We start from the raw sequence: 26,636 nt of genomic DNA, 5'->3' as shown, positions 1-26,636 counted from the left end.
GAATCCGGCGACCCGGCTGGGCGTGGTGCTGGCCACCCACCCCCTCGTGTGCCGTGCCGGCCTCCATTGGCGCTCCCTAACAGCACTTGCCCCAACAGTCTGTGCAGGCTACACGGGGGATCTTTGTATTGTGTGTGTCTGTTTTTATGTGAGCCATCCTGTTTGGCTGTGCGCTCGTCTTATCTGTTTGTCAAGCGTTCTCGGTGCTAAATATATTTCCAATTCATATTTCATTGTTTGTCCACATGTCCGTTAGTCTGTCTGTATATTTGTCAGTCTATTTTATCTGTGAGTCAGTTTATCTGCCTACCTGTTTTTGTGTATGTCCGATCGTACGAATATCTTTCGAACTGTCTGCTGTGTGCCGTCTGGTTATCTGCACGGTCTCTGTATCGGATCGCTTTCCTGTGCATCTGTGTGTGTATCTGCGTGTCTGTCCATATGCCTGTCTTTCCCTCCATCCGTCCGTCCATCCCTCCTTCCATCTTTTTCCCTCCGCCCGCTCGTCACGCTCTCCGTCCTTACGCCCGCCCGTCCGTCCGTGCGCGCGCAGGACGACGTGATGCACCCGAGGACACGCTTTTTCGTGGTCGACCCGGACCCCAGCGTTCCGTTTGCGATCCGCGACGAGGGCGGCAAGGGCGTGGTGTTCACGATCCGTGCGCTGCGCGAGGCGCACACCTACAGCATGAAGGTGCGCGCCCTCTCCTATGCGGAGGACGGCTCCGTCGAGTACCAGACCACCTTCATCGTCTACATCTCCGTCTCCGCCTACCCCTACTAGGACCTGGCTTGTGCTCCGTGTCCCCACGCTCCCGAACGCCGTCACCGCCGCCACCACAACCGGGAGTTAGGACTTCTGCGTCGTTCCTTTTGGCGACAAGGGCCGTCTTGCGGTCCGATGCCACAAAGTGAAAAACGGTCGCAAGTTCTTTTGTGGCTTTACTTTTGTTTTTTAAACGGTATGATAGCCTAGGAGCATTTCCTTGAACGATGTGGATTATGCAGCATTCAGCATGCATTGTCGAACATCCGGAGCAAAAAAAAAAGATATTTACTGTAGAAATCTGTTACATAGCTTAATTTTGGCTGTAGTCTCGCTCAAAAATGTTTCTTTGTGGACTGCAAACTGTGTTCGCCTTGTTGTACCAAAGAATCGTTATTAAGACACTAACCGCACAACGTGGGTTCACTGAATGTCCCAGCTGAAAAAAGGTCCACTGCATTGCAAATAGTTAACCTACTCGCGCCGGGGGAGCAGTCGTTTAATAAATCGGCATCATCGCACTGCCGTCGACAATCTGCCGGTGACGCCGTGAAGCCATCGCGCTCGGTCTGGCGGGATGCCGCGAGCGACGCCACCAGGTTGGAAAAGTGGTGGGGAGGGGTAGGATGTGAGGTCAAAGGCAATTAGGTCACAAGGTGCAGTGCCACAATCGGTTTTCCCGTGCCACTGTTTGCAGGAGAGGCCTCCACGAGAGGGAGCTCTGAAAGGGATATTTAGATGCCGAGCTACGTGGTGTACGTACGTTGAACTTCTTTCGCAACCGCACGTAGCCAGCCGTGCTAATCGGAAGTGCGGGGGAAGGACGACAAACTAAACACGAAAAAGCGGTTGTAAAGAAATGAGTTTTCAATCTAAATTATTTTAAAGTGCATAGGCTCCAGTGGTTTCGTAATATCGGAAGGAAGAGCGTTCCAGACGGCCGCAGAAGCACGTCTGAAAGCGCGCGACGCGATGACCGTCTTTGTTCGACGGTGAGCCAAAAGCCGCCGCTGCTGCGGGGATGAGCGGATCGTAATGAAAACGATTCGGCATCTCGTGAGTCGGGGGCAGTTGTGGGGCTCGCTGGACGGGACTCGAGGCGACTTTGCGTAACGCGCAAGGGACTCGGGCTGATGTGTTTGGGAGGTTATTCACGGATCCTCCAATCTGCCGCGATACGCCGCAAAGCTTTCGCGGGTTTGAGGAGTCGGCGTGGCTAAAAACTCCTCTCCTCCGCGAATTTCCAGCCACGATTGTTTTCTTTTTTACGGGTAGAAGAGGAGTTGTTGGCCGCACGGCGAATTTTTCGCGAATTTTTGGGGTTCTCGTGGATTGTGGTGGCGGGGGTCGGGGGGAGGGCGGCCACCTCGAATTGTAGGATTCGCGGAAAAGAGGATCGCTGAGTTTTACCGTCATCGATATTCGAAGTGCACTTGAAAAATGTCGGTGCCACATTGAAACACGTACTTTTGAATGACAAAGTACAATACGTGTTGTGACCACCTGGTGACGCTGCCACGTTGGCAATGGAGCACAAATAACAAAAAAAGCCCAACACATTCGCCGATAACGCCGTGGCCTTCAAAGGAAAAGTATATACAGTAGAGTCATAGGTTTGTGTGCTAGATCATTGCCCAAAACATCACCTATGAGGTATAATTTTCCTTTGAACGCCGCCACAGTGGGATTGACAAACGTGTTGTGTTAAAAAAAATCTAAGTAAGTTAATTGGCTTCCATTTCGTTATCCACGGAGATTTTGAGAAGTCGAATGTTTTGCCTCCTCAACCCCCACACAGTCTGCCACGCGTGGGGCGCTGCCTATGGCCCAGATAACGCCGTGGCTCGGAGCGCTCGACGCACTCTGGCGAGATTGCGAATTTCAAATCCAGGTTCGAGTCGACTCGGCACCTCTCCCGACGTCAGTAAAATCGGTAGTACCTCTTGAGAGGTGGAGAGTGGCTCTCCTGCAGCGAGACCAGGGCCTCGCTATGGAATTTGGAAATTTCCACCGCTGGTGGCCGCTTGCACGGCTCATTTGGGAAGACGGGTGTGAGAACGTTGAAATTCGTCCTCAGTTTGGCTTCACAACCACATCGTCCATCGGCTTGGGAGGGTGGCAGTTACCAATGAGTAAAAAACAAACTGCCGCGATACAACACAAAACTTTCGAGGGATTGAGAGGAGTCGCGTGGCTAAAAAACCCTCAACGAATTTAATAATAATAATAAAATACATTTTTATTAATTCAATTATTTATCTGCTGAACGTACCTCACCACGGAATTTGGAATTCGTTTGACAACCGAGACACCTTCCCTACTGGCATCGACTGCATTCCAAGGTCACACTTTGAGCTATTTTCAGCTGGGACTGGATGAGACCCGTGCATAAGCTTAAATGAATGAAGAAAGTGAATAAGTGAATATGATGTTTTGTGTTATGCCTTAAAATAATACACGATTTTAAAAAATCAGGTTTCTAAGGTGCTTTGGGCCTTACCACTATTTGGTGGGGTGTGCTGACATCAATGGTATTGGGCCATGGTGGCATCTCTTGACTAAAGGTGACCGACCTCCTGTGATGAGTAAACAACAACAACAAAAATCCAATGTATTTACTTCATTGGTAAATTATGCTTTATCACACAAATTCAGCACCGAATCAGGGAATGACTGGGTTTAGTGGGGGGAGGACAGCCTTCGAATATTTCTCGGAACAATGAATGATACCAGCTGAGGAGATGAAACAGATGTCAACAATGTAACATTTCAACGGCCACACAGTGCATCAACGCACGCACAAGGCTGCCAAATGGCGTAGGAGGAGAGACGGGGGGGGGGGGGCAGGGGGGGGGCATTATGTTCTGAGCCTCACACAAAGAGGGCCTAGCAACAAGACCGCTGAACCGCCAATACTGGACGTCTGTGATAAAGAGCTTCATAGCTCATCAGATTCCTCCAGTCTAAATAAAGATTCTGATGATTCTGACTGTGGACAGTGGAATATGGGCCCCTCTCCCCACGAGGCATTTTGCCCCGGGTCTCCATAAACCTCTGAGCGTCCCTGCGACAATCCCCAAATACTCTTCCATCAACTTGAACCATATTCGGTTACGCTGCACAAAGTCCCCGCGTGCTAAGTAAAGGGTTCGTGTTGTGGAGCGAGATTAAATCGGCACTCAAACGCGTTTCTCCCTTCTCGAAGGGAGGAACGGGCAGCGTGGATGGTGCATTGGTAGGCAAGGCGAAACAGGCTCGTGTTTTGGGAGGTGCGTGTGCCTGTGTTAATACGATGTCCACACACAGCATGCAGTATTTTTTTAAACATATTTATTCGGAGGTGGCATCGGTATGTATCTGTGTTGACGTATGCGTGGAAATATAATATCGCAAACACAATGCATTCGATAAAAGCTTTTTTTTACGTTGATTTTAAACTAGTTGTTTTTGTGTGTTTACTTATTAAAACGTTTTAAGGCTTTAAGCACTTCACCAAGGTGAGAATTATCAAAATTGGATTATGGGTATATTATACAATATCTTGGCCAATTGACATCAGTGGTAGCACTAACTTACATTCACAACGGTTAGTTTCACCATATATCAAGGACTGAAATGACCCCACGACCTTTGAACTAATTTACCCAGCTTCATATCTCATAGCGTCCATTGTTCAGACGATATTTACGCTACACAAATCTTGTACTTTGGTTGCATCGAGACGAAGGCAAAAGTCTGGAAATACAGCAGTAGCCGGTAGTTAAAGAGGAAAGCATTGGGTTACTCTGCTTAATTGGGATAAGCCATGGTTTATTTTCTTTACGGACGAAAATCCTATGGTATGTTATGTTATGATGGTCAATTTGAGTCCACTCTTACGCTAAAATATGACAATCATGATGGCCGTTTCTTTAGTGGCAGAGATGAACAATTGTAGAAAGGATGGTGCTTGAAAAGTGTGGGTGTGTATAATGGTGACAAATGTCAGATAATAGCCAGTGCTCAACACCTCACTTGGATTTGAAATATACACATCTGTAAAATGGTCAACCTCTATGAATTGTTGTAACCACCAGTTAGTTACTGTGACTCGGTGAAGGAATTAAAAATGATGTTGGTAAGGTTTGTTTGAAATTGATGAAATTGTTATAAAAAAAAAAGATTTCTCGCTGAATCACAATGAACAGTGATTTTTGTTTCAAATATCTGTGATTGTATTTCTGATTTATAGCTAAAACGCATTGTAGCCATTATCTAGTAATTACATCAACTTTGATGGAAATCAGGTGCTTAAATTCTCATTGGCAAAAGTATCAGCATTTTTTAGTTCGAGATCTAATTTTATAAATAAAATATAAACTTCTAAACTAATTATTTTAAATCATGTTGCACAGTGTGATTCTGTTGAACCACCAGGATATGTGAACTCGGTTTACCTACAACACAATTCATAAACTCCGTACTCCCAATTCACTGACACCGTTAGATCTGATAACGTATAAATCCTGATTGTTTGCAAAATTGTGAATTTTTGAGAAATGCCAAAGTGAAGCGACATATGGTATTAATCCCATTGCTGTCATGCGTCAGATCCAGCGAGCGGTTTGCCAACCCGTGGGCCCAAAGGGCCCACCTGGCGGTCCCCGAAGGTCCCGTGAGGGAAAGCGATTCGCGGAACTGTGTCGCAGAAACTACACCGTTGATTGCGAATTTCATTTTCTTTTCTAAAGACTCCGTTGTCGGTGCACGGTCGGGTGGCCCACGGGATGTGACGTGTGGCGGTGGCCCCCTAAAATCCGGAGGGAGGTTTACGAATCGCCGTTGTTTAGATATACTGCAAACGTGTTATTGACCCTTTTTTTGCTTTGCAATTTCAAGATTTAAGTACAGAGATGTATTCTATTTTTATGATATGTAAATACGAATTTGTACCAGTGTATTTTCTACATGTTTACATTACACGTATATTCTGTAATGTTACCGCTATGCAATTCCGTACAGCCTCGGTAACGTTTTATAAAATAAAGTTATGCAAAATATGAAGAAAAAAATTATAGCCAAAAAAAGTACAAAACCAAAATGTGCTTCCTTTTGATTTTACTGCGGTTAAAGTGATGTTATTGAAATGCATTTAAGTTATTTGAGTTGCGTTCATTTTTTATTTAATAAGCAAAGGCATAGCCACCCGATCCCTCCCACCTGGCGATGCAATGGTTGGAGCGCCAAGCATCCTGCCCCTACTGGACACGTGTGAAAAAAAGAGCTTCACAGCTCATCGGATTCCTCCTCCAGTCTAAATAAAGATTCTGATTCAACTCAAACTTTGTGAAGGTTCAAGTCCTAATCGGGCGGTCACCTCAGCTAATCAACCGTTCCGGGCTTGATTCACCCGAATTCCCCTTCGCGAGAAGTCAACAAATACCTGAAAATCAGCACTCGATATAAAAACGATAGCCGCACAGTGAATCGGGCGCGACACCAGCAACACCAGCGCAAAGCATCTCGGCACGCCGAGCGGAGAGCGATGGTGAACCCGGACTTTCGTGGGCATCGCGTTGGAGAGGGGGGGGGGTGGGAGGAGGGCTACTGCCACCTCCTCCAGAAGGTGGGGAGTTCGTTGCGACTGCGGCGAAGTGCAATCCATCGCCCTGTGCATATTTTCTTTGAGTAATACGCCCAGAGCATTAACCAGGGTGGCGGCCGCATGCCTGGCTCGAACCGCAAACCTCGGCAAAAAGATGCCGTGCCATGGCTCGGTTCACCCCTGGCACGTGGCACGCCCAAGGCTCGTGTGAGAACGGGGTGACTCACAAACGGCTGCAAGACAATGAATGGGTTTCCACTTCCTTTGATTTCACGCGATAATAATATTCAATTATCCAGGAAAGCCTTTACTGAATCTCTGGATGCTTTCGAAGGCGGGTTCTACAAGGATTATTCGGGTGTTTGTCCAATACATTCATAATGAAACAGTATTTGGTGATCTTGATTTTAAGCTTTCCTGACTACAGGAAACCATACTCTTTGGTTATTTCGGTAAAGTCACGTAGGTATAAAATAAAATAAATGACGTTTCGGGCGCAACACAAGCGTCCATCATCAGGTGGGAAAGCGTGGTCTGCTGCTGAGGCAGGCAGTCTGATGATGGACGCTTGTTGTTGCGCCCGAAACGTGATTTATTTTATTTTATACCTACGTGACTTTACCGAAAGAACCAAAGAGTATGGTATTTCGTGATGCTGCGTTGGCAGCGGTGCACGGGCACAACGGCAACAAAAAACTCAACACGTGCGTCAATAACACTGTGGCCTTAAGGAGAAACCTCCATCATCGATGACGTTTACCCTGGCCCTTCTTCATGTGAACCGTGGGGTAACCCGTGGGTGACCCATGATAAACCTGACCCGACCTGCACCTGAACAACGACAAGCTTTCACGCCTTCGCTTCGCGGGTATCCCCACAAGGTGCCCGCCGGTACCCACGTGGTGCCTGCAGGTACCCACGGGGGGGGGGGGGGGGGAGCACGGGTACCCACGTGGGTAACCCACGGGTACCCTATCCTTTGCAGGATTCGAGGTTAGGGCACTACCAAGATCCGGGATTCAAATCTCAGTTTCAGTCACCCACAGTTAAAGCGGGTTGTATGTATGTACATAGAACTTCTTTCGCACCGTACATAGCCCAACTGCCGCTAATAGGAGGCGCGGACGCAGCGTCGTTCTGAATCTCCGCAGCGCGTCCTGCGGAAGAAGACGATCGCCATCGACAGACACGACGACTCAGATACAATGTGAAGCAACGGTTCATTGAATGTTGCTCTTTCTTGCTTCAAGAGAAGGGGGCCGTCGTTGTCGACGCAGTTCAAATGTGGCGCCAACACGTTTCGACCGTTTTCCGCTGGTCAACCTTTTTACACGCTTTCATTTAACTCACTCTGTTGCCGTTGTTGTATCCTCAAATCTTGTAACTCAATATTAGCCCACTTCCCAATGTGGTATCGACTGCAAACTTGGTATACTTATGTCATACTGATGACAATACTATATTGTATCATAAAAATAGATATATATTTTTTGAAACATTTTTTTTAATGTTATGTTTCGACTTTGGGTCTAATTGCCCACGCTAAACTGACGTTGGCTGTAATTGACCACGGTCTCTTACGTTATGGCAAGCTTTGGGGCCACTTCCTGGAGTCGTGGAGTTCTTCCATTACTAGTACATTTCATAAAAGCGTGTTTTTTTAAACTTTTTTTAATTTTACTTATTTGATTCGCGAAACCCCTCCCCTGCCTGAGCGAGCGAGCCCAGCATGCTGCTGTCACCTCGTGGCAAAACGAGGGGGGTTCTCAAACCAGACGATGTGTGGCGCCGTTGGTGCCGGCAGGAGCGCTGTAGCAAGATAAAATCAAGCCACGACAGCATGAATGATAAATTATGTTAATATATGCAGTAAATGGGCGCGACTTTGTCCATATAAGTAATACCGGAACTGGGTTCGACGTTTTTAACGCTCCAATGCTCGATTAAACGGGGATCGACCGATTTTTTTTACGATACAAAGCTCAATCCATGCGCTGGAGCATGGATTAAGAATGGCTATGACATTTTTAATACGTGTGCCTATGTGATCGAGCATGGATCGAGCACGGATCGAGCTGCGATATTTTGAATGCAAATTTTGAAATCGTTAAAGTTATTCCTGTCACGTGATTTCTAGATCCAAAGAGACGATTCGCTGATCTAAAAAGCCCCACATTAGGCCGCCCCTTGACGCTGATTGGTTTCCATCCACATTAACATAACTTATCATTCATTCCGTCGCTGATTCATTTAATCCTGTGACAGCGCACCGGCTGAGGTATGGATACCGTGCAGGAGGAGCATTGTCTTTTAATGTGCGCGGGGAACGTCAGCAGCAACAAAAAACTCCGAGACACAAGTGCGAGACAATTGTCTTACGGACAAAAAGATACAACGATGACCAACAACTACGTCGACTAGAAGGGAGGACAAGTGATCACTCTCTGTATTGTGGTCTTAGGAAACACAGTTGTGTTTTTTTATAAGATTGGGGGCGGGGGGGAAGTGGTGGGGCATGGGGGGGGGGGCAGGAATCAGTGCTCTTGATTGGAGGGGGGGGCGCCAAACCAAAAATGTTGAGAACCTCTTTCCTAATGAGTGAAATGACGGTGGGGAAAAAAATGGTTATTTATTCTGAACGTATTTATTGCGAGTCGGTGGATTGGATTTAAACCTCGGTCGTCATCCTCACAGCAGCGGCGGCGGCGGCTTTCGGTTGCTCGCCATCGAACAAAGATGGCGGTCACCGCATCGCGCGGCGCTTTCAGATGCGCCTCTAGGGCCGTCTGGAACGCTCTTCCCTTCCGATATTAGGAAGCCACTGGAGCTGTGCACTTTTTAATCTCGATTGCAAATTCTTTAGAACTCCGCTTTGTAATAACAGGGTTTTTCCCCTTTTTTTTCTGGCAACAAAACTGAAACCTTTTTACAAGGATTCATGTCGCATTAACCACAATACTTGCAGTCAAAATGCAAACAAAAACATACTATGATAATATATGCATTGTCCTTGAAACTGATTGGTCCACACCAAGGGACGGCTTTCTTTTGAGCCTCGACCCAATTGGTGCTCGACCAGAGGACGCCAAAAGGCGTACAGCTCAAAGACAATGCACTATCAAAGTAATGAGGGCTCGGGGTGAGCATCTACATCATGAGACCTCTTTTGCCAGTACCAAAATATAATAATAGTATGTTTTTTGTTTGCATTTTGACTGCAAGTATTGTGGTTGGCTACGTCCGGTGCGAATTAAGTTCAACATACATACATTGCAGTGATAGCAGCCACTCTCTTCTCCCACCAAAGCGTCTACAGATGTCACTATAAGGCCGCTCCATCTGCCTTGTTGGTCTGTCCCATCTGGCCATCGCACCTGATTGGCTCAAGTTATCCCTCTATTTAAGAACAGGGGAGGATTTCTCCACAACTCTGACTGTCGCCTGATGATGCTTGCTGTAATTACAGGCGAAATGTGGTACTCGAATTGTAAATGTTGTGGTTTTACTCTCCAATACACCGGTATGCTGAACTACTAACGAATTGGCACGTTTTTGTTTACGTGACTAACCTTACTTAATTTGCTGTGTCGGGTGGTGGCGGGTTTAACGACACATTTACGCAATCTAACCCATCTAACCCAAAAACATCTTTATTATGGTCTGTTCTGTTGTTAACTCGGGAGAATGTGGACTTGTTTTTCACGGACACGACATCCAAGTTTCAGTGACAGGAACCAGCAACACTTTCGCCCCGTCGTGGATAATTAACAACACGGGGCGTGTCTGGAGCCAGCCCTGGCTTGCCTGGAGCCAGCCCTGGCTTGCCCTCAAGAGAAGCTAACACCTACCTACTGTCATGTGGTGTGACAGCATGATCACATCTATGGAGTGCTTAATTTGCTAGTGCAGTTACAAAAAGGATAAAATAATATCACCAAAAGGAGGTGGCCGGGTGACTCAGGGGTAAACCTCGCTGAGCCCAGCACCGATGAGAGCCTGGGTTTGAATCCGGCTTTCAGCTGCACGCGATTAAAACTGGGGTTCCCAAGGGTAGCTAGGAGACAAATCTCAACCCGGTCACCAATGGCTTCACAACAATGCAATTGTTAATTATGGTTTTTCATACCCTTTGGTTCTTTCGGTAAAGTCACGTAGGTATAAAATAAAATAAATCACGACGTTTCGGGCGCAACACAAGTGTCCGTCATCAGGTGGGAAAGCATGGTCTGCTGCTGAGGCAGACTGGGTGGTTTTTCACTTATCCCAGCTCTGGAAAATTATATATATATATTTACGTGACAATTGGTGCACAGAATTACACGCTGTACCCATTATTGTGGATAAAAGGTGTCTATGTGAAAGCGACAATTCAAAAGTAATTCTGTGATTGGGTGCTAGAGAGCCATTCTCAAACGCAGGGTGGTGCACTCGTATCTGCAGTGCCAAGTAGAGACGACGTCATCGCATGACGTCGATTCACTGGTGGCCAGGCTGAGATGTTGTACTCGCTACACGTGACAACGTGGTTTGGTTACGGATGGCTGGCCAGATTCAGGCCCAGGATCTCAGCAGCGATCGGGCTCAGTCCTCTTGAGCCCTGAGCTATCTGGGCACCTCCTGCCAAATGCACATCACAAAAAAAACAATCCAATTTGATTGTTGTTGTATATTTACTGAACATAAAAGCTGCAGAAAAGTGAGAATAAATGAAACCAAAATATTACATTTAAACCCGATGTGCAGTTTTCAATTAAAAAACGTGTTGACTGACGCAGAACTCTACCACAGAAACTGTGAACAACTGATTGTATTATCCATAGAATTACGGTCGTAATAATCTCTTGTATTTATTGGGCGCTTAAAAGCCTCAGCAACTCCAAGCGCCGTACACATCGAATCTCACATCACATTCGCAAGGCATCCCCACACAGAAGAGGCATCTGTGATGTCCCTGTGCAGCACAAGACGACTCAACAACGGTCTGCAAGTGGGCATTCTATATGCGATCTCAATTAGCAATCATTGCCCAAAGATTAGCAATCATCAAGTGCCGTAATCTCAATTAGGTTCTTTGCAGGTCACATGACGCCAGCGCACAATGGCCTGCTCGTTTCGAATGACGAATCTTCAAACGCCCACTTTGAAGCAGGCTGCGTAGCACTGCAGTAATAACCAGGGCGGCCTGCCGGATTCGAACCGCGAGTCTCTGCATCAAACGGGGCTACTGCTGGGCAAGTCACAGCCCAGTTTGTGCCTAACGAGGTGAGGAGCGGTGGTGTAGCGGTTATAGCGTCGCTGCGCTACAAACCCGCCGAGCAGAGTTTGATACCCGCTCACTACCAATAAGTGGCAAATGTTTGAACCGGTCCTGGGCCTTCCCTAGGTGAACTCGGCCTCAAATGAATACCTAGGGTGAGTGGTGTGTAAACATCGGCACTAGGGAGACAAAGGTGGCCGGGCGTGGTACTGGCCACACACCCCGCTAACAGCACTCCGCCAGTTAAGGCTATATGGGGGGAGTTTGTCTTTGAGGAGCCCACAGAGACAATGCAAATCTGTTGCGAGGAAGAACTGGTGCATGCTGGGGGGAAAATAGAGTGGCGAGAATACATGACGCAAACTTGGTTTTACCAGCAAGTTTTAAAAAGTGCAAATGTACAAAATATTTCCGTTGCGAATTTTAACAAGCTTTAACATTTTACACACAGCCAGGATATCAAAACGCACTCTCATTTCGCCGACTATATATTATAAAGTACAACACGATGAACTATTCGCACAAATGAAGGCCTACACTCGTATTACTTCAACATAAATACAATCGTAATGTTACGCTTTATCCTAATTCCAGATTTATGACTTCTACGACCGAACTATTAACCAAAAATGTTTGCAAATCACCGTGTCACAAGAGAACAACAAAAAAAGCTACTTCATAAAAACCGCTTCGAAAAACAAACGTTCCAATGAGAGTCAAACGTCCCTTACGACAGACGGTGCTCCGGCAACTTCGGCAGCAGAAATTCCCCATTCCCATGGCAGGAGCTGGTCTCGTCATACCACAACCACTTCTGATACCCCAAAAATGTATTTCCCATTTTTGTTACCTCGGACGGATGACGGAATAAGCTAAGTCAACCCACACCCCCCCCACTTCCCGAGGAGGATTTGAACTTGTAACCTTCCGCGTGTGAGCGGAGGGAGTACTCGATCAGGATTCACTGGTATTGTTCCCGTGCCGAATGTGTGTGCCGGCTGGTGCTGTACGAGTAGGGTAATGGGAACTGAAAACATTCCTCCCGCTAACCCTACACCGCGCCCGCCGAGTGCATTGCGCCATATTGGGTTGCTCATTCACCCCCCTCCCCGGCGCAGTGAAAGCACCTTGCAAACAAAGCACTTCAACAACGGTGCCGTTCGACAAAGGCTTCGCTGCGTGACTGCGTGCGTGCGTGTGTGAACCGGCCGCTCATGAATGGACGATGAAAGGGGGACTTGTGAAACTCAATTTCGTGACACGTTTTTGTTTTTGTAGAAACGAACAAAACATCGCCTGTAAAATTGTATTTGTACAACGAGAATTTTACGGGCATGCCTGTTGACACCCCTGGCCCGCCCGTTTCGCAATATTGCAATCCGCTGTTGGGTCTTGCGTAATTTTCTCTGAGGTGTGCAACCGAGGCAATGAGCGGTCTGAGATGCTGGGATTTAATGGTTATGTCGCGCTTGTGAATAGGGTGCCACAATGCCTTGGGAGGACCTTGAGTGTTCTGAATGTGGTACGAATTGAGAACATTTTCACGAATCAACATGTGAAAGAGATGTTCCACGGGATAAGATATTCAATAGCTTCTTGTGTTTGCCTTTAGAAGATCACAATCCCTTGGTAGGCTTTGTGACGTTTACACATGGTAATGATCGACGGCCTTCACAAGCGGAGGTGCTAAGACATTTCTTCATGACTGTTTTTGGGGAAAAACCCCACAATCCTTTTGGTGGAACCCATTAGCTTGTGCCAACCGTAGGAATTGACAAAAGTCACAAAGCCAAGCTGCCAAAGGAAATCCGGAAAGACAAGAAACAGAGCAGGAGAATCCCAACGTCGTTCCGATTCGTCCTCGGACCCGGCACGCCCTGGGCCAGCCCTCAGCCGCCGTTCCGCCTCACGGAGCCAACGTCAGGAACTTGGTGCTGCTGGACGTGGAGGTGAGCGTCTCGGTGGCGTTGGCGGAGGCCGCGACGCACGTCAACTGGGAGCAGGTGACGGCCACCACGATGACGGCGATGACGGCCAGCACGCACGCGACGACGCACGCGATGTCCGAGCGGTAGCCGCGGGCGCTCTCGCAGCAGCCGCCGCGGTTCTCCTCCTGGCGCAGCCGCTGGCGCTCATCGTCGGCGTCGGCGGCGGCAGCGGCGGCACGGGGGATCTGCGGCCCCCCCGGGATCTCCGTCTTGCGGCCGTCGCCGCCAGCGGTCGCCATCACTGTGAGGGGGGTCGAGCACGTCGGAATGATAAGAGGGCGCCGCGGTGGCGAGATGTTAACTACCTCGCCTGGTACGCAGAAGGTCGCGGGTTCCATCCCGAACCTGACGCCTGTTGTATATTTGGAGTTTGCGTGTCTGCCTTTCTCCCTGTGGTCACGTGGATTTTTCTCCGGGTTCTCCGGTTTTCCCCTCTACATTTAGAATCAACATCACCACGCGTTTAGAGTATTTGGCTGCTGCTATTAATGTTCACGAGATAAGCCACTTCGTTGAGCTACCATTTGTGGCCAGGTTCCTTCTGAAAAAAGCTATAGAGCTCAGTGGGCCTTACCTGGTAAACTAAAAATAATTTAGAATTCGTTTTTTAAAAGAGCACGTTATTATGAAGTGTTACATTTTTACATATTTAGTAAATCCAGGGCAAAAAAAAATTCAGGACAACAAAGATGCTTTCTTAAGAAGCTTCTTCAGAAGTATTTAGGGCCAATTCGTTTTAAATTCGTGCTTTGTTTTTTTTGTGGGAGAAGACCTGAATATCCAGAAGTTAAAAACAAAATCACAACAACACATGCATGGCCAGAACAAAGGCCTTGCACGCAATGACAGCAATGTGTTCATGAGCTAAATGCCAATGTGTTCATGAGCTAAATGCCAATGTGTTCATGAGCTAAATGCCAATGTGTTCATGAGCAAAATGCCAATGTGTTCATGATCAAAATGCCAATGTGTTCATGAGCTAAATGTCAATGTGTTCATGAGCTAAGTGCCAATGTGTTCATGAGCTAAATGCCAATGTGTTCATGAGCTAAATGCCAATGTGTTCATGAACTAAATGTAAATGTGTTCATGAGCTAACTGCCAATGTGTTCATGAGCTAAATGCCAATGTGTTCATGAGCTAAGTGCCAATGTGTTAATGAACTAAATGTAAATGTGTTCATGAGCTAAATGCCAATGTGTTCATGAGCTAAATGCCAATGTGTTCATGAGCTAAATGTAAATGTGTTCATGAGCTAAGTACCTATGTCCGAGGTCTGTTGGCTACGACAATAGAGCTTCAGGAGAGAGTTCGTGCAGTGTTGCTATTCCTCCTTCATTGAAGGAGTGCAGACTACCGTGGTTTGCTACGCGGCCCGTAGTTCGGATTGCATGGCCGCAACCGCACTGCTGGGGTTGTTCGCTAATTTTCCATTTGTGAAGGAGACGCACGCAGCGGCCTCTGTGTGGGAGGCGGTGGCCCAACTGCTGCAACGCGTTTTCCCGTCGCCTTAAACAACACGACCAATAGCGCCGTCTATGCCAGTGGGTTCTCAGCCAGGAGTATGCGGTCCCCGGGGGGGGGGGGGGGGGGGGTACGTGGCAATGCCCTGGTGGGTGCATGCGAGGTGAATTATAAGGGTGTGGAATTATATCATACATGAGAGTCGTTGGTGAATAATCAACGTATGAATCTGCCAATTTAAAACTACGATGCAATTTTCATCTACATGATAACCGAGAACGACATTTAAGACCTTTCTAAACTCGGTGATCATAAAAAATGCGGTTTACAAGAGTAACCACGCGTGCAGAGCATCCGTTGAAATTGTTTTCGTTTGCAGTTACTAGCTTAATTAGGATAACCTCATAAACTTTCTAATAGGTTAAAATATGAATGCTCATTATTCGTACATTTATTTCTCAGATATAGTCGGGGCAGGCTAGGGGGGGGGTACTCGGTTGAAACACAATTCAACAACGGGGCCACAGTAGCCACAACAAAAGGTTGAGCACCACTAAACTAGGCCAGAAAAATGAAAGATACGCAAAGACGGGGGCCACAAACCCACTTGCTGCGCTGCCATTTTCACGGCCACAATGGAGGCCAGCAGGTTGTGGCGTTCCACAAGTCCACAAATCCGAACGCAACCCCTCCGACCCGTGCCTCCGAGCGTCTGAAACCCTGTGCAGGGCTCGTGGGGACAGCCCCGACGTGCGAGATCCACGGCCGAGGCAGACGTAGCCGTCAGGCTGAAGCCCCGTCGGCCGACCGGTGCGACGCGAGCCGGCGTTGCATGCCAGCACGCGATAGAGCGCGGGGCGGACAAATACCGCCAACTGATTGAGCCATGTTGACAGAATCGGTTATAAACCCGCTGTATTTGCAGCACGGCAGTTTTATGTTATGTCGGGATCAATGAAGCCATCAATCAATGCCTTATTTTTTGTGTTCTCATACCGAGATAGGGAAATCTATTTTGCGATGCGGGCGGCAGCGAGCAATACAACGGGCAGTAGCAGAGCAACGGTCACGGATAACACAAATAGGGGCTGCAGTGATTGCAATTGATAAGGGCGGTGTAGGAGGCAAAGGTAAGTGATTGCATAGAAACAGAAGCGGGCAGTTTTGAGGGATAGGAACGTTGTCATCAATTGTAAAAAGGCAAGGTTTTTCTGTTATCAATTGCCCATTCGTTGGTGTGCAGCCTGACTCAGTGTTCCACTGGTACAGAGAGAGAGAAAGGGCGCCACGGTGGCGAGATGTTAACTACCTCGCCTGGTATGCAGAAGGGCATGAGTTAGGCCTGACGATGCCTGTACATGTGGAGTTTGTGTGTTCTCGCCGTGGTCGCGTGGATTTTTCTCCGGGTCCTCCAGTTTTTCCCTCCACATTTAGAAAAACACGTTTAGAGCATTTGGCTGCTATACATGTCCACATGATAGGCCACTTCGTCGAGTCATCATTTGTGGTTAGGTTGCTTCTGAAAAAGATCTGTGTAGCTCAGTGGGCCTTACCTGGTAAAATAGAAAATGGTTTACGAAATTGTCGTGTTGTCATCTTTCTTTGACAATTTGTGCCAAGTTGTTTTCCACACTATCATGGATTGACTGTTATACATTACGTATGTTTTATTCATTTCTACTTGTATGTTGCCGTCCCTGTTTTTAAAGTTCAACATCTTCCCGTAAAACGTCATGCAAGAGACTGGGGAGAACTTTCATCCATAGGAGGTAGAATCATCAGCGACCGGCGCCTCGTCAAAAACGTTGACCCGATAGCCTGGAATGAACAAGAGTTGTGCATTTTAACAAGAACAACACTTGAAGACGGAGCGGGCACACGAAATGGAGATTGGTGCAAATTCTAATCAAGGGAAGCACATTCAGAAAAACATATGTCAATGAAGCCAAAAGTTGAGAACACCTTTATATGCCTCGGCTCCACCATCACCTCTGACGGAAACATCCACCACTGAAATAAAGACAAGGAGAGCACTGGGAAGAGCAGCCGTGACCAAACTGACAGTAATATGGGAAAGCAAATTAGCATTGCCACCAAAATCAGACTGCTGCGTACGTATGTTGAACTTATTTCGCACCTTACGTAGCCAACCATGATAATCGGAGGTGCGGGTGAAGAACAACTGACGAAACACAAAATCAGTTCTAAAAAAAATTAAATTGTAACATGGTCCAGATGTCTTGTGACCACCCCCCCCCCCAATTAATTGAACCCAAACATTTTTTTATCCTCTGCTTATTCACTTCTGTTTTCACAACCCCATTGGTATGCAACAATATGAGGTTTGAAATAATTAAAAGGGGGAATGGGGGGGGGTCACTAAACAGCGTTCGCGTCTTGGAGATTGGTGTGGGGCAGTGCTTCTGAAACTTCTTAGGCCCTTGACAGCCCTTGGTGACTCGCCGACCCGCCCATACTGGAGATCTGTGAGAAAGAGCTTCGCAGCTCATCGGATTCATCCTGCAGTCTAAATAAAGATTCCGATCTGGGACCACCATGTACAACAAGAGCTCTGGGTTGTTTCTGTGGACAGGTACAGCTGTGAAACGCGGACTCCAACGGGCTAAGCGGAGAAACGTGTGCCGACCATTTGAAATTAAATGTTGCCGCGAGATCCTAAGGATTTCCTTGCGTTCTGGGAAAATACATCAAATGCATGTGTACAACACAGACCATGAACTCTATACCCGAGAAAAATTAAGGGCTCCATCACACCGCCAATAAGATGAAACTCCACTGGTTTGTCCTCACCGCATGGACGAAGAGCAGCAAGTCGAGGCTATCTTATTTTTGCTTCCAAACGTGGTGCCTTTCTGGCACAAATCTGCCCCCTCAAAGCACCGTCATCACATGATGTATGCACGTGCGTATGTTGGACTTGTTTCACACTGTACGCCGCCAACCGTGATAATTGTAGGTGCCCCCGGAGGAAGGACTAAACTAAACACACACAAATGAATAGCATTAATACAGCACCTCCCCTCCGGGGAAGAGGTCGAAGGAGAAGTAGAGGAACCCAAATTAAAATCTGATTCGGAAGACGTCCAAGCAGTTGGGAGGAGCAGTGTTCTTCAATATTTTTTAGAGGGGCGCTACTTTCGCCGATAAGACATCCTGGGTGTGAGGGCCGCCACACCATTTGGAACCGTTGGAGTTTGATATCAGCACGATAACTCGTTGTGCGTTGTATTATGGATCCGAAATACGATGGGGGGGGGTCATCGCTGCCGGCTCACCTGACAGGTACTCGCTTCCCTGTGGCTTCTGTGGGCCGGATGGCCACTTAAATCGCCACTCCTACTTCCTCATTCAATGCACGAACTCCCCTGACTGGGACCGAGCTGAGTGGGTACTTCGCCGGGTTCTCAAGTGGACACCCCCCCCCTTACACCGGTATGCTTTTCGTGGGATTAGCCCATCGTTTACACGGTGCGTTTTCTCGTTTTAAAAGGTGTTCTGTGCACTATTATTGTTGTACGTATACGGCATTCATCCTTCCGTTTCGGTGCAGCACTTTAACGCGATTTTATTTTGAAATGCGCGACGCATTAAAAAAAAATCATACAAAAAAGGGCTTTGATTGGCACTCGTCAAAGTTGGGTTTCCTATACCAGAGTGTAAATTCCCGTGATGTCGCAACGTGCGACAAGAAACGCTGACGGTTGAGGTCTTCGGCAAAATGTCAAATGACCTCCTTGCGAGGACGAGCAAACAAGACGGGGGAACACATTCATCATCCCTTTGGTGGCCCCAGGGGAAATGACGTGAAATTCTACATACCATGAGACTGGGAATTTAAAAACTGCCAACACCAACCCACCCACCCACCTGGCAGAATGCCACTGACCGCCGACAGCAGCCGCTCTAATATTTTTCGCAGGCGCGAGGTAATATTGATCATCGTTATTATTAAGGTATTGCGCGTATATTTGTTTTGTGCATTTGACGGAGCAAAATTAGCAGCAGGTACTGTGGAAGTAAAAGCGGAAATGGGTAGAACTTACTCGGCGGTGTGTGTGCCATTGACTGCGGCAAGCGAGGCTATCCTATGGATATTTACGAATAAATCGTGCACTAGTAAATCAGGTTGCTCCGCATTACTGTAATCGCATCACAACAGCAGGAGGAATGCTGCTAATCCGGTATTACGACTGCATTAAAAAAAATGTTTGTCTTAAAAGCATATCAACGGGCGCGTAATGTAAGAAATGAAAAAACATGTTACGGGTCAATTAACTTGGGGGGTGGGGGTGTGGTCACAAAACATCTGGGCCACCCTTGTACTCACAGCTCACGTTACACAAGGCCCGCCATTACTATCCTGCGAACCTTGTACAATTATGGGCCTTCTAAGAATCTCAAATTCTCGTTGGACATTCCTCCACGAGGTTAACGTGAACACTCTACGGTCATCGTTCATCACGGGTGCACAAGCATGCATCTTGGGACTATGCAGGTGGCCCTCTACATTTTATCATAGTTCATAATCCAAATGTATAATGCGCACTCCATCCTAGGATCCCAATGTGCAATGGATGATCAGCAAAAACCAAAAACAGAACCAGGGCAAACGACCAAACCATAGAGGGAAGTTCAGTTTAAAAAAATGGGTTTTCAAAGCAGGCAAATATATCTGGCGACTCTGATTGCCTGATTTCAAGTGGCGTTCCATAGCTTGGGTTCCACGCTAACAAAAGCCCGATCACCAAAGGACATAACCTAGACTTGGGAGTGCCGAGCAGTTGGAGATCAGCACTGTAAATTGTCTAATTTGAAAACTAATTTTTTTAGAACTGCTTTTTATGTTTAAGTTTGTTGTCCTTCCCCTGTACCTCCGATTTAGCACGGTTGGCTACGCAGGGTGCGAAATAATTTCAACGTACATAAACTTATATTGGCAGTGGTGCAAAAGCAAATCGTAAAATAAAGTCAACACGTTCGTCAATAACACGGTATCTCCTTAAAATGTAAATATATCACAGGCAATGATGATCCTTCATAGCACGTAACGTATACGCCTATACTACACTACAAACTTGTCGTATCAAAAGCTAGGCAGAGTTTTAGAATGGATTGTGCTTGGATGGATGACTGCGAGCATGCAACATACATAAACAACAAAAACAACCGCCATTCGCCACGACGCTTGTGCCAGGCGATGTGCACGTTGAGGCCACGTGAATTGTCGAACGCCCGCTGGCACGAGGTCACGGGGCAGACCCAGGTGCCACGGGTCGACTGACTGAGACGACTGGCTGATGCACCACCTGTGCCCCCTACTGTGACAACTTGATGTGCTTTAGCCACCCGGCGCTCCGCTCGTTGTGAGCGTCGCTCCTCTGCCCTCCGTTGTTGTTGGAGGGCGACTGCCTCCAACTGCCCAGTAGTGTCCTTCACGAGCCTCCTCCACAGAGGCCGATCTTGACACCGCTGGTACTAGTCATCAGTAATTCCACTCAGCTCCATATCCTCCTGTACCACTTTACTCCATCTCTTATCTAGCCCGTGCCGCGCCCGTTTAGCCCCCTCGATCTGGCCAAACAAAAGCTGTTTTGGCATGCGGTGGCTGGGCATGTGGGCTACATGACCCAGCCAACGCCGCTTTGCATGCCAGAGGAGCTCACCGATGGGACTTTGTCCAGATCTTGCAAGGATTTGTGAGCTCCTCACACAATCCAGCCTGGTTAAACCCAGGATGAATCGTAGGCAGGCCAGCCTAAATGTGTCTAACCGACGAAGATGTTCCATTAGGGAGGGTCCACGTTTCGCAAGCGTAAAGAAGGGAGGGAATGACTGTGGCCGAGAAGACCTGAAGATTCGTGTGGAGCGACAGACCCGGTACCTTTCACACAGCGTTACGCAACCGATGACTGATTCGGAGTGAAATCTCTGCTGTTAAACAGGAGCTGGTCATAAGCACACTGCCCAGGTATGGGAAACTCTCCACTCTCTCCACAACTGCTCTATCACCAATTGGGAGTTGTGGGGGTGGAGTGTCCGATGGTACAAAATACCCAGGCAGGTGCTTAGTTTTGGTGGGGCTGATGGTAAGGCCCCACCTCTTAGTGGTAAGCTCCAGGTTCGGCAGCAGCGCCTCCAACTCCTCCTCTGCGTGAGCAGAAATTACCAGATCATCGGCATACGTAACATGGTTGAGCAATAGGGAGCCATCCCTTGACTGCACCCAGGCATCGATCAGCCTCCCATTGTATATGTACCATATTGAAATTCCTAAAGTACAGCTATTGAAGGCTTCACAAACTACGTGGTCGAAATAGATGTTAAATAATGTGGGAGCCAGAGGACATCTCTGTGGCACCCCAAGGTGAACAGGTAATGGCTCCGACTCCCAGCCACGTAGTTTTACCCGGGCCCGCTCACCATCATGAAGGTCCTTAATGGTCGTGAGTAAAGGGTCAGGGACTCCGAAAGCACCAAAAACAACCCAGAGTCCAGGCCTACTGATGGTATCATAGGCTTTGATCAGGTCAATAAAGCAGAGATGTAGGTCTTGTTGGAATTCCCTACACCTCTGCTGTAGCAGACAGACAGAAGATAAGACATCTGTGTAGGACCGGCTTTTCCTGAAACCGCATGGGGACTCCACAAGCCTCTGCTCAGCGTGCCTGGCAAGGGCGATGTTGGTTAATCCTTGCCAGGACCTTTCCCGGCACACTGAGGAGTGAGATGCCCCTGTAGTTAATACAGTCTGTGCGGTTATAATGTCATTTAGGACAGTCTTGGCACAAATGCCACCCTCCCTCAGCATTTCGCTTGGAAGATCATATGTGCCCGGTGCCTTTCCTGGTCTCAGACTCTGGATCGCCTTCAGTACTTCCTCAACAGATGGCACCTCAGCCAGCCACTCACAGGGGGTGACTTCTTCCAATATTTGAGCAACCACAGCCTCAGCAGGGTCATCGCCACTATGTCTCAAAATGTTTTCCAGGCTGAGAGATTTCCCCTCCCCCAGGACCTCACAGAAATGCTCAGCAAATCTGAAAACCTGTTCCTGGGGATGGGAGATTGGATCACCATTCTTTCCCCTAATGGTGGTAATAGGTGTGGTGCTGCAGGTTACTTTTTTGGAGTTAAAGAGCGATTTGTGATCGCGGGCCATTGAGGCAGACTGCATCTCCTCAGCAACCCACGACCACCACCCATCCTTGCAACGCCTCACGGCTTTCCAAACTTCTGAGCGAAGGCTGTGGTAAGCCTCCTCATTCTCTGACGTGGGATGCTGTAGGCGATGAGAGTGGGCCTGTCGCTTTTTCTCAGCCAGCCTGAACACCTCCTCTGTCAGCCAGGGTCTCTGGGGAAGTCTGGACCGTGTACCCAAATCAGCCATTGCAGCTGCATGAGCCACAGTCCTAAACATCACCCATTTTCCCTCGACATCAGGAGGAGTGGGGGACGATGCCAACCCCAGCCGCAAGCGATGATTAAATTCTCACTTGCAACTTTCATCAGCTAGCTGAGACCATGTCACTATGGGTTTGAATGGGGTCTTGGGTGTACACCCACCACTGGAGTGGAAGAATGGCAGGCGCATCTTACAGATGACAAGTCGATGGTCAGTGGGCAGATCAGCTCCACGGTAGGTCCTGGTGTCAAGGACATGGGCCCGCATCCGCTGTTCCATCACTATGTAGTCCAGCAGATGTTCTTGCTTGGACCCGGAATGCATCCATGATGTTGTGTGGATGCGCCGATGCCAGAATAGCATGTTGGTAATTACAAGCCCATGGGCTGCACAAAAATCTAGCAGCCTCCTGTCGTTGTTATTGAGTTGATCTGGCCCATACTTTCCAATCACTCCAGACCAGGTGCCAGGATCATGACCAACTCGGGCATTGAAGTCACCCAACAAGATGACTCTATCCCAAAGGGCCACTTTAGCTCGCACCTGAGACAGGAGGTCATAAAAGGCATCTGACTCATCGGCCTTGCCTGCATCCTTCCACGGATGTTCGTCTTCGGTGGGGGCATAAGTAACCACGACCACCGCTCCTCGCCTCTGGTTGATGGGAAGGCGAGCCCAAAGTAGCCTGGGGCTTACAGCTTCCCACACCTCACCGCCAGGCTCCCACGCCCCCTTAATTCTTTTGTTCAGAAGAAGAGCCACTCCCTGTTGTTTGGCAGCCTCTTGCCCCGAGTAGAGGACTGTCCACCCCTCATGGTGGCAGGAGCCAGAGCCGGTCCACCGGACCTCCTGAATACCACAGAGATCCAGGCGATACTGGTCCAGCTCCAAACAGAGGAGTTGCAGAATTTCCTCTGCAGTGAGCGTTCGAAAATTCCACGTGGCCACCCATAGCGGGTTTTTGTTGTTTCTGAAAGAGCCCCGAGGGTAGGGATTCAATCTTCTGGCTCCGCCAAATGGGATTTGGCCAGGAGACGTCATAGACGCCTGTCCCCCCGGGGCCTCCAGCACAAGCTTAATTACATTTTTAAATCGTGGTTTTGTGGTAATTAATTAAAGTGGAGGAGTTACCAGCCCCTCGCACCCATCCAGAGCCTCCATTTGGCTGCTGTGGTGGTTACAAACGCCATGAGGGGGGAATGGCCAATCTAAATTGGCCCTCCCCCCATGGCACTGCCGACTACAGCGTTGCCGTTCGGCACCAAAATACATACAACTACAACCCTGTACATAAAATATCAACTATATATGTAGAATCCAAAGGCGATGATTTCATCAGGGCATTTTTTTAAAGAGAAATGCATGGTTGAGGTGTGGGGGGGAGATAATAATTCACTACTGTAATTTCAATCACAAGCTGAGAGTCAGACATGTAACTGCCCAAAGCTCAGACACTTCACGACCATTCACTATTGAGTTGTAAACTATTCATGATTGGGTAAAATAAAAACCTGGTTCTGTTCCACACAAAAAAAACCTCCCCATTCTAAAGGTCTCCCTCTCCCCGCTATACCCCATTGTCAAGGTATCGCTCAAGTGCCAACCCTGCCCTTCACTGTTCACCCCCTCTCCTCTCTATGATAACTTGGGGAAGCAAAGTGACTGTGTGGGATGATGGGATGATGGGCCCCAACCCTGTATGATCCCCTCTCCTTGTTCCTGCTCTTCCTTTGAAATCCTTAAACACTTTAAAATTTGGTTATTCTTGAATGGGGTCACTATAAATGGGGTTATCTTTCCAATTTCCTTGGCCAATATTTCCCCTGCTCCATTATGCTTGAATGGGGTTATTCTTTACCGGGAGTATTCTTCACTGGGGGTTATTGATTCCAATTCCTGATCTCGCACTGGTATCTACACTCACTACACTTGATATAATTCAACGTATAAGCAATCAGGCTGATTCAGAAACAGAATCATAATATGTATTTCTACTGGAGGAATCCGATGAGCCATAGAGCTCTTTTTCACAGACGTCCAGTCGGTACGGGTAAGACCATTACATCAAAGAGTACAAAAACTTGATAGTCGTGCAAAGTACAAGAAAGGTAAACAACTCGCCCAAACACATACAAATAAAACTAAACCATCCCCATCCTACCAGGCAAAGACCACCGAGGTATTAACTCATTTTTCAGAAGCGACCTGGCCACAAATGATAGCTCAACGAAGTGGCTTATCACGTGTAAATGTATAGCAGCAAATAATCGTAATACTCTCAATGCAATGATTGATGGCCCAGTACTCACATATTCACTTCAGCCACTCACCGGTATTCAATCGCCTCCTTGTCACTCTTCTATCGCTACTACAACGGTTACTGTTCCCGTGAACTACTTATTGAGTCCTACACACGTGGTGAGGACTCGATCTACCAGACTCGGTTACATCTTATCCTGTGTTTAATCTCCGCACTTGCAGATAACCGCACTTTTCTCTTTCTGCCTGTACCCCTCCCCACTGCTCTTCCCGTCGTCTCTTTTTACAAGTTGCTATAATAAACCTAGCTCATTTCAAGATGTGTGAACTCTCATCTATTACAATTTTAATCGCGCTCTCTGATTGCCGGTCACTTGGCGTTTTTTTTTGGGGGGGGCCTTCGCTCAGCAACCCGCGATTGCAAGAAAAAACAAAGATCTGGATAAAGAAAAAAAAAAGGTCGTTCGCCACAATGTGGTGGTGAAGTGACCACGTCCCTCGTGCCAGACTAGGTGTACCTCGAGGCCGCGTGAAGTGCCGAAGTGCTCGCGAGCAGGAGGTCACGGGATCGACACCCAGGTGCCGTGGGTTGCCCACGATGACCGACAGATGGCACCGCCTCTGCTCCCGCAATGTGCCACCCTGACTGTGTTTTAGCCGTGCGGCGCTCCACTCGTTGCTGAAGGGCGACTGCCTCCAACTGCCCAATGGCGTCCTTCACGAGCCTCCTCCTCCACAGAGGCCGACACCGCTGGTACCATTCACGGCAAGTCCACTCGGCTCCACTTCCTCCTGTACCGCATCATTCCATCTCTTCTCCACTCCGTGCCGCGCCCATCTAGCTCCCTCTATCCAAAAGCTGTTTGGGCATTCGTTGGCTGGGCATGCGGGCTACGTGACTCCGCCAAAGCAACTGCGATGTAAACACACAAAACAACAAAGATACCCCGTGAAGCCTTGACAGATTGTTCGGGCAAGGGCTGTTCGCGAGTAGCAGCAGCACCTATGAAGACCGGCACGGCACACGAGGGGGTGGATGGCCAGCACCACGCCCGACCGCTTTAGTCTCCCCAGTGGCGATGTTTACTACACACCGCCCCAGGTACTCTTTTGAGGCTGAGTCGACTTAGGGGAGGCCCAGGACCGGCTGAGATAACAGTCACTGGTGTTGGCCATGAGCGGAATGCGATCTCGGGTGGCTGGGTTCGTATCGCAGCGCGCTAACCGCTACACCACCGCTACCCTACCACACGGAAGGCAAAGACCACCCGTATAGCCTTAACAGACTTTTGGGGCAAGTGCTGTTAGCGAGCGCCTACGAAAGCCGGAACGGCACACGACGTTCGTGGGTGGCCAGGTGTGTGTCTGTTAAAACCACGCGTCGCCCCTGTGAGAGTACTTACGTGAGTCACTCTTCTTTCCAAATTCTGAAACCAAACTGCAACGTGTTACGTGGCGTAGTAGCTCATGGTTCAGCAGCAGCATCAGCAGAATAATAATACTCAACGTGAAACTTTACAGCAGCACGGTTTTGGAGAACACTACATTACATCACACTGAACCACGCACATAGGCACCTGCGTGACGCTTGTGTCCAGCGCATTCAACGCGGCTGGCCTCGACTACCCAGCGCAGGTAAACGCCACTCTGGCCGAGAGTGAGTGGCATGCCTTTGTGTGTGGGGGGGTAGGGTTGTTTATGGAGGGGTGTGTGGGGGGGGGAGTGGAGCTCACGCCCACCAACACCCAGTGACGATTAATCTGAATCTGTCCCTGGGCACCTCCTAGGTCGACTCAGACTCAAATAATTTACCTGATGCGGTATGTAAAAAACTTAGCCGCTGGGTCGGGCGTGGTGCTGGCCAGTCACCCCCTCGTGTGCCGCGCCGGCCTTCA

General features: G+C 48.3%; 2 protein-coding genes across 5 annotated transcripts in view; one reads left to right on the top strand and one right to left on the bottom strand.

Moving 5' to 3' along the window:
- The window catches only part of LOC144724423 (hemicentin-1-like), a 262,312-nt gene extending 256,466 nt beyond the window's left edge, over window positions 1-5,846 (top strand). Inside the window, exon 110 of the mRNA XM_078603538.1 lies at window positions 554-5,846. Within this exon, the coding sequence (XP_078459664.1) occupies window positions 554-784 (231 nt within the window). The 3' untranslated portion in view covers window positions 785-5,846. The remainder of the gene's footprint in view (window positions 1-553) is intronic.
- A 5,326-nt stretch (window positions 5,847-11,172) lies between these two features.
- On the bottom strand, window positions 11,173-26,421 carry LOC144724421 (uncharacterized). 4 transcript variants are annotated; one of them, XM_078603537.1, is made up of 3 exons: window positions 26,145-26,421; window positions 25,260-25,654; window positions 11,173-13,836 (listed from the first exon to the last, which is right to left on the bottom strand). In XM_078603537.1, the coding sequence occupies exon 3, from the start codon at window positions 13,832-13,834 to the stop codon at window positions 13,514-13,516; it is 321 nt and encodes a 106-aa protein (XP_078459663.1). In that variant the 5' UTR covers window positions 13,835-13,836; window positions 25,260-25,654; window positions 26,145-26,421; the 3' UTR covers window positions 11,173-13,513. The 4 variants fall into 4 exon arrangements, 3 of the variants coding, with proteins under 3 accessions (XP_078459663.1, XP_078459662.1, XP_078459661.1); XM_078603536.1 differs by lacking the exon at window positions 25,260-25,654; XM_078603535.1 differs by lacking the exon at window positions 25,260-25,654 and having other exon boundaries at window positions 26,319-26,421.
- Window positions 26,422-26,636: the final 215 nt, after the last annotated feature.

The sequence above is a fragment of the Lampetra planeri genome, chromosome 20 (assembly GCF_965212315.1).
Source record: "Lampetra planeri chromosome 20, kcLamPlan1.2.h2, whole genome shotgun sequence".
Taxonomy (NCBI): domain Eukaryota; kingdom Metazoa; phylum Chordata; class Hyperoartia; order Petromyzontiformes; family Petromyzontidae; genus Lampetra; species Lampetra planeri.
The sequence above is the reverse complement of the archived record's forward strand: the minus strand, read 5'-3'. Positions and strand labels throughout refer to the sequence as shown.

Excerpts from the sequence above, each read along its gene's own strand:
- LOC144724421 (XM_078603535.1), bottom strand. The coding sequence starts at position 26,409 with ATGCCACTCACTCTCGGCCAGAGTGGCGTTTACCTGCGCTGGGTAGTC. Across the intron at positions 13,837-26,318 it reads TGGACACAAGCGTCACGCAG|TGATGGCGACCGCTGGCGGC; the intron begins GTGCCTATGTGC and ends CCCCCCTCACAG.